Below are 18,298 nucleotides of genomic sequence, written 5' to 3'. Positions count from 1 at the left end.
ATTTTGTAGCTCTGAGTCTCTACGTTTATCCACTGTAAAAAACACAATTTCAAAAGTTGCTACGTAAGACCGAATAAGAATAACAGTCATAAAAGTAAAGTCACAACAATAGTCAAGATGGACCTGATCAGCGAAAAGTGTAAACCTATTAAATTTACACTGATCCATTATTAGTGTAAAATGTCAAGTCACTCTGTACTGCTCAGTAGTATAATGGAACATATAGAAAACAATGGTGTGTACAGTTAGATGTATTTTTTAATGGTTATTTATGGATGATGAAGTAATTTTTACTTGACAATAAAAAAATCCATGACCTGTGCTTATGTCACTATTACTACAGTCACATTTTATAGCTGCTTTTAAGATGTTTGGTTGAAATTCCATTGGGGCAAACATGTCTCGATATGACAATCTCTGAATGTGGGTTTTCTATAAATACAAACATGGCTTTGACACTGAACATCAGATAAACAGCACAAGCACCAAATCATTACAGGAGAGACAGGGCATGATCAAGATGCATAAGTACACTTACCAACTACATATTTATAAGAAAATCACACAAAAAATACATTAATCAAAAACATGTCAATTCACTGTTAGAAATCATATTTTCTCCAGAGAACCCAAAAATCTGAAAAGGATAAAACTGTGACATTTACTTCACAATGACACATTCTGCAGTTATTGAGAATGATGTGGACTTCGGTCAGATCCATCACTTGTCCTAGTGCTAGTCTGACCTCTCTTTCAGTCCAGTCACCCCTGTAGGGTGCTTTACAGTCTCAGGAAGTCTCCATCCATGTCCCACGCTGTATTCTGTCACTTTCCCTCTCACTGAGGTATACGTCTACCCTCAGCTGGCCAGCACCCTGGGTGGATGTACCTGGAGAAGGTGAACACATCGGATTATGATTCATGGAGTATTGGTAAATATACATTCTACGTCTTCAGTGGCTAACCCAACTTCATGAGTTACTTACGTACTGCTCTCAAGTTGTGTTGGTGAGCATTTCCAAGAGCAGGTCGGAGACCTGCACAATATTCTTATTCTTCATGTCGGAGAGGTGCTTCATGCCTTTGCCACTAAGGAGACAGTGGAGAGGAGGCGCATGTAAATGTAGTTTTGACAAACAACTAAAAACATACAAGCGTGCCACTTTAAACCAAAAAAGTGTTGATGACTGAAAATACAATGGACAGATCTGCAGATGTGCTTTTATGTCACTGAAAGTCTGAACAGATAGTAACTAAGTAGACTCTTAAGGCAGGATCTTTTTGCTGCTAGTGATACATAGCTGTAGCTGTTGTAGCTGTAGTCTACCTGATGTGGCGGATGTCTGAGAGCAGCATGAGGAGGTGGGCCAGGCGGGTTGACTGCAGCTGGAAGGACAGGCCTTGTTTGGAGATGGCCCACACCAGGGCATCTGTCATTGAGTCCAACAGAAGCTGCAGCTTCCCCCTGCTCTCCAGATCCTCTGCCATCTCCGGAGAAGTAGAGCATATGTCTACAGATGGACATAAACCATATGTAAACTGACTTTTCATTTAGGGGGGAATTCCGACCCGAGTTAAGCATATGTAAATGGAACATAATTCCCTTTTTATGCACTTTTCTCTCTATGCGTATTCTGACCTTGAACTTAAGCATGAGTTTACAAAACATTACAAACACCTGCTCTTTCCATGACATAGACTGACCAGGTGAATCGAGGTGAAAGCTATGATCCCTTATTGATGTCACTTGATAAATTCACTTGAAATCAGTGTCGATGAAAGGGAGGAGACAGGTTAAAACCAGTTGAATGTAATCAAAGATGTGATCTACGAGTCGGTTTCTGACAGTTTGTGCAGAAATTCTTCAGTTGTGCAAACCCACAGTTTCATCAGCTGTCCGGGTGGCTGGTATGATCCCGCAGGTGAAGATGCCAGATGTGGAGGTCCTGGGCTTGCGTGGTTACATGTGGTCTGCAGTTGTGAGGCCAGTTGGACATACTGTAAAATTCTCTGAAACGACGTTGGAGGCGGCTGATGGTAGAGAAATGAACATTCAATTCTCTGGCAACAGTTCTGGTGGACATTCCTGCAGTCAGCATGCCAAATGCATCCTCCCTCAAAACTTCTGTGGCATTGTGTTGTGTGGCCTTTTATTGTCCCCAGCACAAGGTGCACCCTGTGTAATGATCATGCTGTTATAATCAGCTTCTTGATATGCCACACCTGTCAGGTGGATGGATTATTTTGGCAAAAGAGAAATGCTTATTAACAGGGACATAAACAAATGTGTGCACAACATTTGAGAGAAATAAGATTTTTGTGCTTATGGAACATTTCTGGGATATTTTATTTCAGCTCATGTAACATAACACCAACACTTGACATGTCCGTTTATATTTTTGTTCAGTGTATATTACTTTATGATCGCCGGAGACAAATGTGAAACCAGTCATATGGCAGCAAACTGAAGCATATCAACATGTCATCTTTTACACAGTGAAGTATATGAAATGCTGGCCTTACAACTTGCAGGGAAACATATTTTATATTTGAGATTTTTAAAAGTAGCCACCCTTTGCCTTAATGACAGCTTTGCACACTCTAGGCATTCTCTCAACCAGCTTCATGAGGTAGTCACCTGGAATGCATTTCAATTAACAGCTGTACCTTGTTAAAATTGAATTTCCTTCTTAATGAGCCAATCAGTTGTGTTGTGATAGGGGGGGGGGGGGGGGTGTATACAGAAGACAGCCCTATTTGGTAAAAGACCAAGACCATATTGTGGCAAGAACAGCTGGAATAGGCAAAGAGAAATGACAGTCCATCACTACTTTAAAACATGAAGGTCAGTCAATCCGGAAAATTTCAACAACTTTGAAAGTTTCTTCAAATACAGTCACAAAAACCATCAAGCACTATGATGAAACTGGCTCTCATGAGGACCGCCACAGGAAAGGAAGACCCAGAGATACCTCTGTTGCAGAGGATAAGTTCATTCGAGTTACCAGAGGTTCCAGAAATTGCAGGCCAAATAAATGCTTCAGTGTTTAAGTAACAGACGCATCTCAACGTCAACTGTTCAGAGGAGACTGCATGAATTAGGCCTTCATGGCATAATTTCTGCAAAGAAACCACTACTAAAAGGACACCAATAAGAAGAAGACACTTGCTTGGGTCAAGAAACACGAGCAATGGACATTAGACTGGTGGAAATCTGTCCTTTGGTCTGATGAGTCCATGTGTGGTTCCTACCGTGAGGCATGGAGGAGGTGTGATGGTGTGGGGGTGCATTGCTGGTGACAGTGTCTGATTTATTTAGAATTCAAGGCACTCTCAACCAGCATGGCTACCACTGCATTAAAGCGATATGCCATCCCATCTGGTTTGAGCTTAGTGGAACAATCATTTGTTTTTCAACAGGACAATGACCCCAAACACACCTCCAGGCTGTGTAAGGGCTATTTGACCAAGCAGGAGAGTGATGGAGTGCTGCATCAGATAACCTGTCCTCCACAATCACCAAACCTCAACCCAACTGAGATGGTTTGGGATGAGTTGGACCGCAGATTGAAGGAAAAGCAGCCAACAAGTGCTCAGCATATGTGGGAACTCCTTCAAGACTGTTGGAAAAGCATTCGAGGTGAAGCTGGTTGAGAGAATGCCAAGAATGTGCAAAGTTTTCAACAAGGCAAAGGGTGGCTACTTTGAAGAATCTCAAATATATTTTTTATATGTTTAACACTTTTTTGGTTAATACATGATTCCATATGTGTTATTTCATAGTTTTGATGTCTTCACTATTTTTCTTCAATGTAGAAAATAGTCAAAATAAAGAAAAACCCTGGAATGAGTAGGTGTGTCCAAACTTTTGACTGCTACTGTATTTATTTATAGCCTTGTTGATTTGATGATGTTTAAGATGAAATAGTGATGGAATTGCGGTGCTCCTGTTGTCTTTGTGCTGACTTGCGGTAACTCTGTGGTTGTAAATCAGTAGTTGTTAAGTTAACTGTCTAAAACATTAACTTGCTTGGCCATGCTACAGGAGATAACTGTTTGTATGCAATATGATGATGCTCGGTTTTGTGATGCTTGGTTTTGTGATGAAACAAAGGTAGGTAAAGGGAAATTTGTGTGGTATGTGTGACTTGTCTTTTTGTTGTCACGGTCTTATTGTATATGTGGTGTATGAACTAATGGGTTATAGAGCAAACAACGCAATTATCACAACATAGGTTGTAATATGTATTTGTTACTGGCTTGGCGTGGATTCCTCAGTGATTTTATCCACACACTGCTACTGACCGACTGATTTGTGACCCGTTTCAGGAAACTAGGCATATGTCGCCGATCACTACCTCACAGGAGAGACCTTTGAACACAATGTTTTAAATCAAATGTTTTTGGCAGAAATGCCTTCTGGAACATGTGAACTTTCATGTGCTTTAAATCAAACGTGTATGCCATCTGTAAATACGAATAAAATTGTTCAATTACAAGCCTAGTTGGTTTAGCCACATAAAAAGACAGAAAATGAGTGGGCTGAACATGCCGAGATATGAGTTCAGCTTGGTCTGCCATATAGCACGCTTCTGTCTATTTGAGCTGGTTAGTATGTGTAGGTAGTCATGTCTAACACAGCTTTTTTATATATGAATGTCCCTTTTTCAGGACCCTGTCTTTCAAAGATAATTCGTTACAATCCAAATAACTTCACAGATCTTAATTGTAAAGGGTTTAAACACTGTTTCCCATGCTTGCTCAATGAACACTAAACAATTAATGAACATGCATCTGTGGAACGGTCATTAAGACACTAACAGCTTACAGGCGGTAGGCAATTAAGGTCACAGTTATGAAAACTTAGGACACCAAAGAGGCCTTTCTACTGACTCTGAAAAACAACAAAAGAAAGATGCCCAGGGTCCCTACTCATCTGTGTGAACGTGCCTTAGGCATGCTGCAAGGAGGCATGAGGATTGCAGATGTGGCCAGGGCAATAAATTGCAACGTCCGTACTGTGAGATGCCTAAGACAGCGCTACAGGGAGACAGGATGGACAGCTGATCGTCCTCGCAGTGGCAGACCACGTGTAACAACACCAGCACAGGATCGGTACATCCGATCATCACACAGGATGGCAACAACAACTGCCCGAGTTACACCAGGAATGCACAATCCCTCCATCAGTGCTCAGACTGTCTGCAATAGGCTGAGAGGCGCTGGACTGAGGGCTTGTAGGCCTCTTGTAAGGCATGTCCTCACCAGACATCACCGGCAACAACATCGCCTATGGGCACAAACCCACCATCACTGGCAAAAAGTGCTCTTCGCTGATGAGTCGCGGTATTGTCTCACCAGGGGTGATTGTCGGATTCGCGTTTATCGTCGAAGGAATGAGCGTTACACCGAGGCCTGTACTCTGGAGCAGGATCAATTTGGAGGTGAAGAGTCTGTTATGGTCTTGGGCGGTGTGTCACAGCATCATCGGACTGCTCTTTTTGTCATTGCAGGCAATCTCAATGCTATGCGTTACAGGGAAGACATCCTCCTCCCTCATGTGGTACCCTTCCTGCAGGCTCAACCTAACATGACACTCCAGCATTGTGACAACCCTCCCACTCTGTCTACCAAAAATCTTTCTCTTTGCTCTTGTTTTCCTTAATAGGATGTCGGTGGGCGGAGTCGGGAGGGTCGTCAGAGAAATGGGACACACCTGGGCAAAATCTAAATAGTGCCTGGGCTGGAATAATACATGATGGCCTTTCTCTTGCATTTCAAAGATGATGGTACAAAAACGGAACTCTGCCTTCTAAGCAGAGTTCCTTTGTCCAGTGTCTGTGTTCTTTTGCCCATCTTAATCTTTGGTTTTTATTGGCCAGTCTGAGATATGGCTTTTTCTTTGCAACTCTGACTAGAAGGCCAGCATCCTGGAGTCGCCTCTTCAATGTTAACATTGAGACTTAGCTTATTGATAAGCTTTGTGGACACTATGGTGTTGAACGCTGAGCTGTAGTCAATGAATAGCATTCTCACATAGGTGTTCCTGCTGTCCAGGTGGGAAAGGACAGTGTGGAATGCAATAGAGATTCCATCATCTGTGGATCTGTTGGGGCGGGATGCAAATTGGAGTGGGTCTAAGGTTTCTAGGATAATGGCGTTGATGTGAGCCATGACCAGCCATTCAAAGCACTTCATGGCTACAGACCTGAGTGTGCTTGGGCACAGGCACTATGGTGGTCTGCTTAAAACATGTTGGTATTACAGACTCAGGGAGAGGTTAAAAATGTCAGTGAAGACACTTGTCAGCTGCTCAGCGCATGCTCGCAGTACACTACCTGGTAATCCGTCTGGTCCTGCGGCCTTGTGAATGTTGACCTGTTTAAAGGTCTTACTCACATCGGCTGTGGAGAGCGTGATCACACAGTCTTCCGGAGCAGCTGGTGATCTCATGCATGTTTCAGTGTTACTTTCCTCGAAGCGAAAATGGAAGTAGTTTAGCTCGTCTGGTAGGCTCGTGTCACTGAACAGCTCTCGGCTGTGCTTCCCTTTGTAGTCTGTAATGGTTGCAAGCCCTGCCAAATCCGACGAGCATCAGAGCCGGTGTAGTACGATTGTATTGACGCTTTGCCTGTTCTTAGCTTAGCTTCAGAAACAAGCCAGCAGTGGGATGCAGAGTGGTATGCTTCTGGCTTAGTTAAACTAAAGGTTAATAAAATAGTTTTTTCTTAAGTCTGCAATCTGGATCCCTGCACAGTCTCATTGAAGATCTTGATCACTTTTCTAGCCTCTCTTGAATAAAACCTAATTATGACAAGTGTATCATATTACTTTGCTGTAAGACTCGAAATTGAGATCAGGTGCATCCTGTTTCCATTGATCATCCTTGAGTTGTTTCAACAACTTGATTGGAGTCCACCTGTGGTAAATTCAATTGATTGGACATGATTTGGAAAGGCACACAACGGTCTATATAAGGTCCCAAAGTTGACAGTGCATGTCAGAGCAAAAACCAAGCAATGAGGTCAAAGGAATTGTGCGTAGCGCTCCAAAATAAGATTGGGTCTAGGCGCAGGTCTGGGGAAGGGTACCAAAACATTTCTGCAGCATTGAAGGTCCCCAAGAACACAGTGGCCTCCATCCTTTTTAAATGGAAGAAGATTGGAACCACCAAGACTCTTCCTAGAGCTGGTCGCCCGGCCAAACTGAGCAATCAGGGGAGAAGGGCCTTGGTCAGGGAGGTGACCAAAAACCCGATGGTCACTCTAACAGATCTCAAGAGTTCCTCTGTGGAGATGGGAGACCCTTCCAGAAGGACAACATTTCTGCAGCACTCCACCAATTAGGCCTTTATGGTAGATTTGCCAGACGGAAGCCACTCCTCATTAAAAAGGCCTATGACAGCCCTCCTGGAGTTTGCCAAAACGCACCTAAAGGACTCAGACCATCAGAAACAAGATTCTCTGGTCTGATGATCCAAAATTGAACTATTTTGCGTCAATGCCAAGCATCACGTCTGGAGGACCTGGCGCCATCCCTATGGTGGTTGCATTATTATGCTGTGGGGATGTTTTTCAGGGACATGGACTGGGAGACAAGTCAGGATCAAGGGAAAGATGAATGGAGCAAAGTACAGAGAGACCATTGATGAAAACTTGCTCAAGGGCGCTCAGGACCTCGGAAGGTGAACCTTTGCCCCAGTCTAACAGGACAACAACCCTAAGCACACAGCCAAGACAATGCAGGAGTGATTCGGGAGAAGTCTTTGAATGCCCTTGAGTGGCCCAGCCAGAGACCAATCAAATATCTCTGGAGACCTGAAAATAGCTGTGCAGCGACACTCCCCATCTAACCTGGCAGAGCTTGAGATGATCTGCAGAGAAGAATGAAACCCAAATACAGGTGTGCCAAGCTTGTAATGCCATACCCAAGAAGAATCGAGGTTGTAATCGCTGCCAAAGGTGCTTCAAGAAAGTACTGAGATGTAACTGTGATGTAAGTTTTTCCTTTTTAATAAATTTGCAAACATTTCTAAAATCCTCGTTTTGCTTTGTCATTATTGGGTATTTTGAGTAGATTGATTAAATTGTTTATTTCCCGTAATCAATTTTAGAATAAGGCTGTATTGTATCAAAATGTGGAAAAAGTCAAGGGGTCTGAAAACTTTTTGAATGCACTGTACATAATTAGGCACTCACATCCTTTGAATTGAACAACGCTAGCTAGCTAGCAAAAACAACCTCACAAATGGTTAGTATACTGCACCTCAAACAATTTTCTAAGTAGAATTTCTCAGGAAATCTTGGTATAATTCAAAGAGGAAGCCCAATACCTCTGCTTCCTGACCTTCATCAGAGGAATGGACAGAAAATCATCTGATCGAATGCACCACACTCGACTTAACAGAAACAGCAACCTGGAGCAGACAGCCGATCAGAGATGAGGACTGTTTTACAACATTTTGGACAATAGCAGCTTTCAAATGAAAGCAAGGTTTGATCATTTTGTCATCCTTGGCCCTGCAACGCTGTCACAGAGGTTCACCCTGAAGGACAGCTGAATGGACTTCATTTAAAACTAAAGGTAACCCTAAATACTTTGAGGGTTAGGCTACTGTTGAATGAACATGAAACAAGACAACATCCCGTTGATGCATTTGATTTATCAAGGTAGAATTTAGTTTTGATGAGACACTAAACCTTTTGAACTGAATTTTCCAGTCACTTCGATTGTTGATATGGACCTTTTGTTAAAACTTTATCTATCTATCTATATATATACACACATATATATATACATATATATATATATATATATATATATATATATACACTGCTCAAAAAAATAAAGGGAACACTTAAACAACACATCCTAGATCTGAATGAAAGAAATAATCTTATTAAATACTTTTTTCTTTACATAGTTTAATGTGCTGACAACAAAATCAAACAAAAATAATCAATGGAAATCCAATTTATCAACCCATGGAGGTCTGGATTTGGAGTCACACTCAAAATTAAAGTGGAAAACCACACTACAGGCTGATCCAACTTTGATGTAATGTCCTTAAAACAAGTCAAAATGAGGCTCAGTAGTGTGTGTGGCCTCCACGTGCCTGTATGACCTCCCTACAATGCCTGGGCATGCTCCTGATGAGTGGTCTCCTGAGGGATCTCCTCCCAGACCTGGACTAAAGCATCCGCCAACTCCTGGACAGTCTGTGGTGCAATGTGGCGTTGGTGGATGGAGCGAGACATGATGTCCCAGATGTGCTCAATTGGATTCAGGTCTGGGGAACGGGCGGGCCAGTCCATAGCATCAATGCCTTCCTCTTGCAGGAACTGCTGACACACTCCAGCCACATGAGGTCTAGCATTGTCTTGCATTAGGAGGAACCCAGGGCCAACCGCACCAGCATATGGTCTCACAAGGGGTCTGAGGATCTCATCTCGGTACCTAATGGCAGTCAGGCTACCTCTGGCGAGCACATGGAGGGCTGTGCGGCCCCCCAAAGAAATACCACCCCACACCATGACTGACCCACCGCCAAACCGGTCATGCTGGAGGATGTTGCAGGCAGTAGAACGTTCTCCACGGCGTCTCCAGACTCTGTCACGTGCTCAGTGTGAACCTGCTTTCATCTGTGAAGAGCACAGGGCGCCAGTGGCGAATTTGCCAATCTTGGTGTTCTCTGGCAAATGCCAAACGTCCTGCACGGTGTTGGGCTGTAAGCACAACCCCCACCTGTGGACGTCGGGCCCTCATACCACCCTCATGGAGTCTGTTTCTGACCGTTTGAGCAGACACATGCACATTTGGGGCCTGCTGGAGGTAATTTTGCAGGGCTCTGGCAGTGCTTCTCCTGCTCCTCCTTGCACAAAGGCGGAGGTAGCGGTCCTGCTGCTGGGTTGTTGCCCTCCTACGGCCTCCTCCACGTCTCCTGATGTACTGGCCTGTCTCCTGGTAGCGCCTCCATGCTCTGGACACTACGCTGACAGACACAGCAAACCTTCTTGCCACAGCTCGCATTGATGTGCCATCCTGGATGAGCTGCACTACCTGAGCCACTTGTGTGGGTCGTAGACTCCGTCTCATGTTACCACTAGAGTGAAAGCACCGCCAGCATTCAAAAGTGACCAAAACATCAGCCAGGAAGCATAGGAACTGAGAAGTGGTCTGTGGTCCCCACCTGCAGAACCACTCCTTTATTGGGGGTGTCTTGCTAATTGCCTATAATTTCCACCTGTTGTCTATTCCATTTGCACAACAGCATGTGACATTTATTGTCAATCAGTGTTGCTTTCTAAGTGGACAGTTTGATTTCACAGAAGTGTGATTGACTTGGAGTTACATTGTGTTGTTTAAGTGTTCCCTTTATTTTTTTGAGCAGTGTATATATAGAGACATATATATCTATATATATATATAGAGACATATATATCTATATATAGAGAGACGTATATATCTATCTATCTATCTATTTATATCTATATCTAAATATATATATATAGATCTCTATCTCTCTCTATATATATATATTATGTGTAATAATATTTCACATAATATTAATATTATTATTATTGTGTGTATGTGCATGATGCATGCAGTTCATTGGAAGAATTGTAAATCCATTCTGAAAGGCTAAGGAGTTTGCATTGCAAACTACTCGGATGAAATGTGTGCTTATATTGGTATTTTAGTGCCACCTATTGGTTATAACTTTTGTCGAATGATATGAAATATGCCACCATTGGAGGCTATTGCTTGTGTAACTTGGCTACAGTGGTACCGTATTTACATTTAGTGAAAATTGTTTGTCAATTTTGGTTAACAGCCTATGCCACCGGATGTTGGAACTATCTGTTGTATGGTGAACTTGGTGTTCATCAAGGTTTATTTGTGAGTAAATCTGGTTTTGATAATAGCCTACCCAGCCTCTGATCTCACCACAGGTCACTGTACAGAAGTACTGATTATTTGACTTACTGGAGTTATTTGACTTACTGGAGTTGAGGAGGATCATGGCTTTCAGACAGACATACTCCTCTTTCTGGAGGTTCAGCTCTCGAAGCCTAGTGGTGGCTGCCAGTAGCATGTCAAATATAATCATGATGCCCTCCACACAGTTCCCCTCTTCCCTACAAGCACACAGTCACACACAGAGTGAAAGAGACATATTATACATTATACATATTGTATAACACACACTCACAGACATGTACACTTGTGTAACAGTTCAGACCTACTATACTCAAAAGCCATGCACCTCCTTAGACAAGTATTACAGACACTCGTATATAGGGACACACACACACTCACATATAGATAAGCCAACGGGCCTGTCTAGAATTTAAGGAGCTTGGCAGTGCGGAGATATTCTAAATTATTATGATTGGTCCACACCAAAAATGCATGTTCCGCCCCTTCCAGCCAATGCCTCCACTCCAACGCAATCTTTACCGCCAGAAGTTCCCGATTTCCTACATCGTAATTTCTCTCAGCAGGATTGAGACGATGGGACAATAAGGCACAGGGATGCAGCTTTTGGTCCTGGGCAGACCGCTGGGACAGGACGGCCCCCACTCCAACGTCAGAAGCGTTGACCTCAACCACGAACTGACGAGATGGATACGGATGGATGAGGATGGGGGCTGTGGTAAACCGACAATTGAGGTCCAAAAACGGCCTGTCAAAAGCTGGAGACCATGTGAACGGCACCTTGGGAGAAGTAAGTGCAGAGAGGGGAGCCGCCAGGGTGCTGTAGCCCAAATGAAGCGGCGGTAGAAATGACCAATTCCCAGGAAATGCTGCAGCTGCACTCTGGATGTGGTTTGGGGCCAATCCACCACCACTCTCACCTTTTCAGGAACCATCTGAACACTCCCTTTAGCGATGACATATCCCAGAAAGGAGATAGTGGAGTGGTGGAATTCTCACTTCTCAGCATTCACAAACAACTGGTTCTCTAGGAGGCTCTGAAGGACTTGTCGGACATGGAGGACGTATTCTTGAGCAGAACGGGAGAAAACAAAGATGTCGTTGAGATAGACAAACAGAGATCCATTCATCATGTCACGGAGCACATCGTTGACCAGGGCCTGGAACACTGCGGGAGCATTGGTGAGTCCAAACGGCATGACCAGGTGCTCATAGTGTCCACCAGCTGTGTTGAAGGCCATCTTCCACTCATCTCCTTTGAGTATCCGAACTAGGTGGTAGGCATTCCGAAGGTCCAACTTGGAAAAGATGGTTGCCCCCTGGAGAGGTTCGAAAGCCGAGGAGAGGAGTGTGTTTTCTTTCAAATGGTATCAATAATATGCATATCCTTGCTTCAGGTCCTGAGCTACAGGCAGTTAGATTTGGGTATGTCATTTTAAGCAAAATTTAGGAAAAAAAAGTGTCCGATCCTAGATTTACAATGGCCGTGAGGTGTCATAAACCCCCCCCACCTCTCTAGACAAGTAGTACACATTCACTCCCATATAGACCAGTAGTACGCACACTCCCATATAGACAAGCGGTACACACACACACTCACATATAGACAAGTAGTACACAAACTCCCATATAGACCAATAGTACGCACACTCACATATAGACAAGTGGTACGAAAGGTAAGAGGATTTGTTGGCCTTGAGGAGAATGTTCTCATCACTGAGACTAAGATACAGTGTAATGGATTATGGAGTATGCATAATGTTTTTGTAAACACTTTATTTTAACCTTTATTTAACTAGGCAAGTCAGTTAAGAACAAATTCTTATTTACAATGACGGCCTACACTGGCCAAACCCGGACGACGCTGGGCCAATTGTGCGCCGCCTTATCATGGCCGATTGTGATACAGCCTGGATCAAATATGCACACTCCCACATCCATTACATAGTCTCAGGGATGAGATCATTCTCCTCAAGGCCAATAAATCCTCTTACCTTCCGGATTGATCAGATTCACCCAACACCAGAACTACAGCTAAATAACCAATGTTCAATGCTTAACAAACCCCAATGTTAAAGGTTTTTGGGCTACAACACAAATATATAATTCTGACAAACAAAGTGGGATGTGTGTTCTTTAGATACTGTTAGAGCCGATTTGGACATATTTGTATAAAAGACAGAACATTCAGAGCTCCATGTATATTTGTGTAAATATGAATGTATATGATGAAATATTAGGTACGTACCTTTATGATTTATATTTACCTGATTGAGATGTATTCATTTGTTGTTAGTGTAACTTAGTTTTGTCCCCCCCTCTTGCCCATTCATTGTACTGCAGTAAGTGTGTTAGGATAAAAGCAGGAAGTTGGGCCTTTGGGGGGAGGAGTCCTTGCTAGACGCGGGAGCGGTGTAGTTTTTTGACCATACAGACAGGTCATATTGTGTATTTTCCATATCAAGTAATCTATGTTTTAAGTTGATTGGATATTCATTTTCCTGTTAGATATAAGAAGAATAAACATTTTTGTTGCACCATATCCCTGGATCACATTGAATGTTTGGCTTTTTGGAAACCTTGAGTGTGGACTGTATGCGTACCAAACAACCCCGCTTCAGGCTTGGGCAGTGGCTATGGTAAAGAGGAAAGGAAGCCACTACAGATACATACACCTTTGTTTACTGACAATTCAAAAGGTGCTTTGTCAGCAGTCAGAGTTTGATATGGCCAAAATTCAAAGTCAAACAAAACTCAAGAACAAAAAAAAAAATCAATAAGGAATGTAAAAATACAAGGACTAAATGTTTGAAGCAAACATCGATATCTGTATTATTATATTTTCAGATAGTTCATAGATTTATGGGATGTCAACCTCTCAGCAATTTATAGAGCGACCACTAAACCATTCTTATCTTATTCTTACTGGAGATAAGTAGTGAAATTCAGGCAGTTGTACCTGTTGAGCTTTAGGTCTGCTGAGAAGATGAGTTTCCCAGGATGGTCGACAGACCTCCACATCAGACCAAGCATCAGCACCTCCAGCCAGCAACTCTCCAACAGGTGCACCTGGTCAGTCAGACTCAGCTCTACAAAGCCTGTAGCACACACATACAGATGAAAAGAAAGTGGAGGAAGTTAGTGGTCATTGTATTCTGAAGGGAGAAAAATGGGGGAGGGTCATGCTTTATCAATTTCAGTCAAGGGGAGGGTTTAGTATTTTTAAACCTAGTCTAGGGGAGGGTCATGTAATCTGTAATTGATTAAATTTCAATATTTCTCAGTATTTTAGAATTAGTTGCTTATTATGATATATATTTAAAGTACCAGTCAAAAGTTTGGACACACCTACTCATTCAAGGGTTTGTCTTTATTTTTACTATTCTTCTACAATCTAGAATAATAGTGAAGACATCAAAACTATGAAATAACACGTGGAATAATGTAGTAACCAACAAAATGTTAAACAAGAAGAAAAAGAAGGAACGGCGTGCTAGCATGAATGCGCATATCCAATCCCTTTGTTGCCAGGCAGACTACTCAGTAACTGAGCTCCTATACTCTGCCCAGTGACAGGAGAAGGCTCAAACCACTTTCAGAAGGCTTTAGACAGCCAATGGAAGCCTTAGGACGTGCAACATCACCCCACAGACACTGTAGCTTCGATAGAGAATCAAAAGAAGAGACTCTACAATTCTGACTTTTCACTTCATGCTTGGATTGTTCTCAGGTTTTTGTCTGCCATATGAGTTCTGTTATACTCACAAACACCATTCAAACTGTTTTAGAAACTTCAGAGTGTTTTCTATCCAAATCTACTTATAAAATGCATATTCTAGTTTCTGGACCAGAGTAGTAACCTGCTTAAATTGGGTACGTTTTTCATCCGGCGTGAAAATACTGCCCCCTTGCCCAGACAGGTTAAGTGTGCCTTGAATTCTAAATATATCACTGACATCATCACCAGAAAAGCACCCCACACCATCACACTTCCTCCTCCATGCTTTACGGTGGGAACCACACATGCAGAGATCATCTGTTCACCTACTCTGTGTCTCACAAAGACACGGCGGACTCATCAGACCAAAGGACAGATTTCCACCGGTCTAATGTCCATTGCTTGTGTTTCTTGGCCCAAGCAAGTCTCTTCTTATTTGTGTCCTTTAGTAATGGTTTCTTTGCAGCAATTCAACCATGAAGGCCTGATTTACGCAGTCTCCACTGAACAGTTGATGTTGAGATGTGTCTGTTACTTGAACACTGTGAAGCATTTATTTGGGCTGCAATTTCGGAGGCTCGTAACTCAAATGAACTTATCCTCTGCAGCAGAGGTAACACTGGGTCTTCCTTTCCTGTGGCAGTCCTATTGAGAGCAAGTTTTATCAAAGCACTTGATGGTTTTTGCAACTGCACTTGAAGATATTTCAAAGTTCCAGAAAATTTCAAGATGGACTGAGCTTCATGTCTTAAAGTAATGATGGACTGTTGTTTCTCTTTGCTTATTTGAGCTGTTCTTGCCATAATATGGACTTTGTCTTTTACCAAATAGGGCTGTCTTCTGTATACCAACCCTGCCTGGTACCAAGACAACTGATTGGCTCAAACGCATTAAGGAAAGAAACTCCACAAATTAACTTTTAACAAGGCACACCTGTTAATTGAAATGCATTCCAGGTGACTACCACATGAAGAGGTTGAGAGAATGCCAAGAGTGTGCAAAGCTGTCATCAAGGTAAAGAAGAATCTCAAATATATTTTTATTAGTTTATCACTTTTTTGGTTACTACATGATTCCATGTGTTATTTCATAGCGTTGATGTCTTCACTATTATTCTACAACAACCTTGAATGAGTAGTTGTGTCCAAACTTTTGACTGGTACTGTATATCGATGTGTGCCCCATCTATAAATCAAATATAAATTTAGTTTTGTTTATTAATTGAACCATTTAAAAAAACAAGCACGCGCAAAACTTGAAAATCCATGCATGCACATGGGTAAAATCATTGAGGATAACACACAATAACGTCTGGGACTTATTTCCATTGTGGTCCTCTTGAGACAAGATGGCAAGATAAGATCCAACACGGTTGCACACAGTATTACAGCGACATAATAAAACATAAAAGTGAAGAAGAACACCTATGACATCATTGCAGTTGCATCGCAAGGTACCCAGAAGACATCAGTTTTTTGCCCAGAGAGGATATCGTTTCTATGGATAGAGGCAACACATTCCTCTCTGAGACTCCAGTATACAAGAAAGTATCTTTCCCAGCATTACTCCTGAACCTGTATAAGCCCACATTAGCATCACCTGATCTGGCGCTGTGATTGTGTGCATCCCTAACATTTAGAAAGTAATCAGCTAGATATCTGGGTGCAGAATCATAAATCCTCCTCATAACCAAACCCAGTCTAACCTGGGACACCTTAGCCTCAACAGGCAGCCAGTTGAGTTCCTGAAAGCAGCTCCTTCCTATGTGAGTATGTGGACTCACCTTCAATACTACCCTGATCAGCTTATTCTGTAATATCTTGAGTTTCCCCTTCAGAAACATATATAAGACCCCTAACCAGGAAGTACTAGTGTAGTCAAAATGGCATTGAATGAGAGCAGTGGCTAGCACTGTCATGGAATCCTTATCAAGCAGCTTGGACTTTCTAGCCAAAAACATAGTCTTGGCATTATCCTTCCCTAGCATTTTAGTGGCCATGCTGACACCTATCAAGGATGCATCCCAGCTAGCTAACAGAGGTTTTAGTAGTCAGCACCTCACCCCCTAACTCCACTCTGATTTCAGAGGACCTACACAATTTAGGTCTGGACCTAAAAATAATTGCCTCAGTTTTACCAGTGCAGAGATGCACTATATATACACAAAGTATGTGGACCTCCCTTCAAATTGGTGGATTCGGCTATTTCAGCCACACCCGTTGCTGACAGGTGTATAATATCGAGCACACAGCCATGCAGTCTCCATAGACTTCCGGTTTGGAGCGAGCAGTCGCACTTTGCTTCGCTCCACAGGTAATATTACACTTCATTACATTACAACGGTTTGATTTGTTTGATCTGAGCAATTTTTCTTAGCTAGCTACATAGCCGTCTTTGTATCAAAGATAATTGTGTAGTTTAGAGTAATTAGAGTATTATCGAGGTTAGCTATTTTCGTCCTAACGTAGTCAACACTGCTAGCTAGCTAGCCAACTAGCTAACTTCTACCGACTTGCAGCACTGTAGAAACTATTACATTACAACGGAACGACTTGATTAGTTTAGTGTTAGTGTTAGTTAGCTAGCTACATAGTTGTCTTTGCTGTCTTTGTATCTAAGATAATTGTGTAGTTTAGAGTAATTATCGAGGTTAGCTAGCCAGCCGCGACGCCGTTGTCCAGACTCCAGACTTAGTCATCATCAAACCCACTGCTAGCTAGCCAACCGTTACCGACTAGCAGCGCTGTAGATACTAATACATTACAACGGAACGATTTGACTAGTGCAGTGTCAGCTAGCTAGCTACATAGTTGTCTTTGTCATAGCTTGACAATTGTGTAGTTTAGTAATTATCGAGGTTAGCTAGCCAGCTATTTCCGTCCCCCGCGACGCCATTTTTCCAAAAGTAGCCAACTATTACCGACGAGCAGCACTGTAGAAACTAAATACATTACAAAGGAACGTCTTGATTAGTGTTATGTTGGCGAGCTACAAAGTTGCTTTTGTATCATGACAAGGTGTAGTACTGAAACTATCGAGGTTACCTAGCCAGCTACACGTTCTAACAAAGTCAACAACGTGGCCACTGCTAGCTAGCCTACTCCACCAGCCAGCAGTACTGTATCATTTTCATCATTTTAGTCAATAAGATTTTTGCAACGTAAGCTTAACTTTCTGAACATTCGAGACGTGTAGTCCACTTGTCATTCCAATCTCCTTTGCATTAGCGTAGCCTCTTCTGTAGCTTGTCAACTATGTGTCTGTCTATCCCTGTTCTCTCCACTCTGCACAGGCCATACAAACGCTTCACACCGCGTGGCCGCTGCCACTCTAACCTGGTGGTTCCAGCGTACACGACCCACGTGGAGTTCCAGGTCTCCGGCAGCCTCTGGAACTGCCGGTCTGCGGCCAACAAGGCTGAGTTCATCTCAGCCTATGTTACCCTCCAGTCCCTAGACTTCCTGGCGCTGACGGAAACATGGATTACCACAGATAACACTGCTACTCCTACTGCTCTCTCCTCGCCTGCCCACGTGTTCTCGCATACCCCTAGAGCATCGAGCCAGCGGGGTGGTGGCACTGGAATCCTCATCTCTCCCAAGTGGACATTCTCTCTTTCTCAACCTGACCGATCTGTCTATC

At 42.8% G+C, this 18,298-nt stretch overlaps 1 protein-coding gene across 1 annotated transcript in view; it reads right to left on the bottom strand.

Annotated features, from left to right (window-relative positions):
• Positions 1–242: 242 nt before the first annotated feature.
• Positions 243–18,298, bottom strand: part of LOC115162231 (estrogen receptor beta) — a 35,744-nt gene continuing 17,688 nt past the window's right edge. The window contains exons 5-9 of the mRNA XM_029713348.1: positions 13,898–14,036; positions 11,005–11,138; positions 1,328–1,511; positions 987–1,089; positions 243–889 (exon numbers count right to left, since the gene is read on the bottom strand). Of these exons, the coding sequence (XP_029569208.1) occupies positions 996–1,089; positions 1,328–1,511; positions 11,005–11,138; positions 13,898–14,036 (551 nt within the window). The 3' untranslated portion in view covers positions 243–889; positions 987–995. The remainder of the gene's footprint in view (positions 890–986; positions 1,090–1,327; positions 1,512–11,004; positions 11,139–13,897; positions 14,037–18,298) is intronic.

Source organism: Salmo trutta, chromosome 25 (genome assembly GCF_901001165.1).
Source record: "Salmo trutta chromosome 25, fSalTru1.1, whole genome shotgun sequence".
In the NCBI taxonomy this organism is placed as follows: Eukaryota; Metazoa; Chordata; class Actinopteri; order Salmoniformes; family Salmonidae; genus Salmo; species Salmo trutta.
Note: the sequence above shows the minus strand (reverse complement) of the source record. Positions and strands in the feature narration are given on the sequence as shown.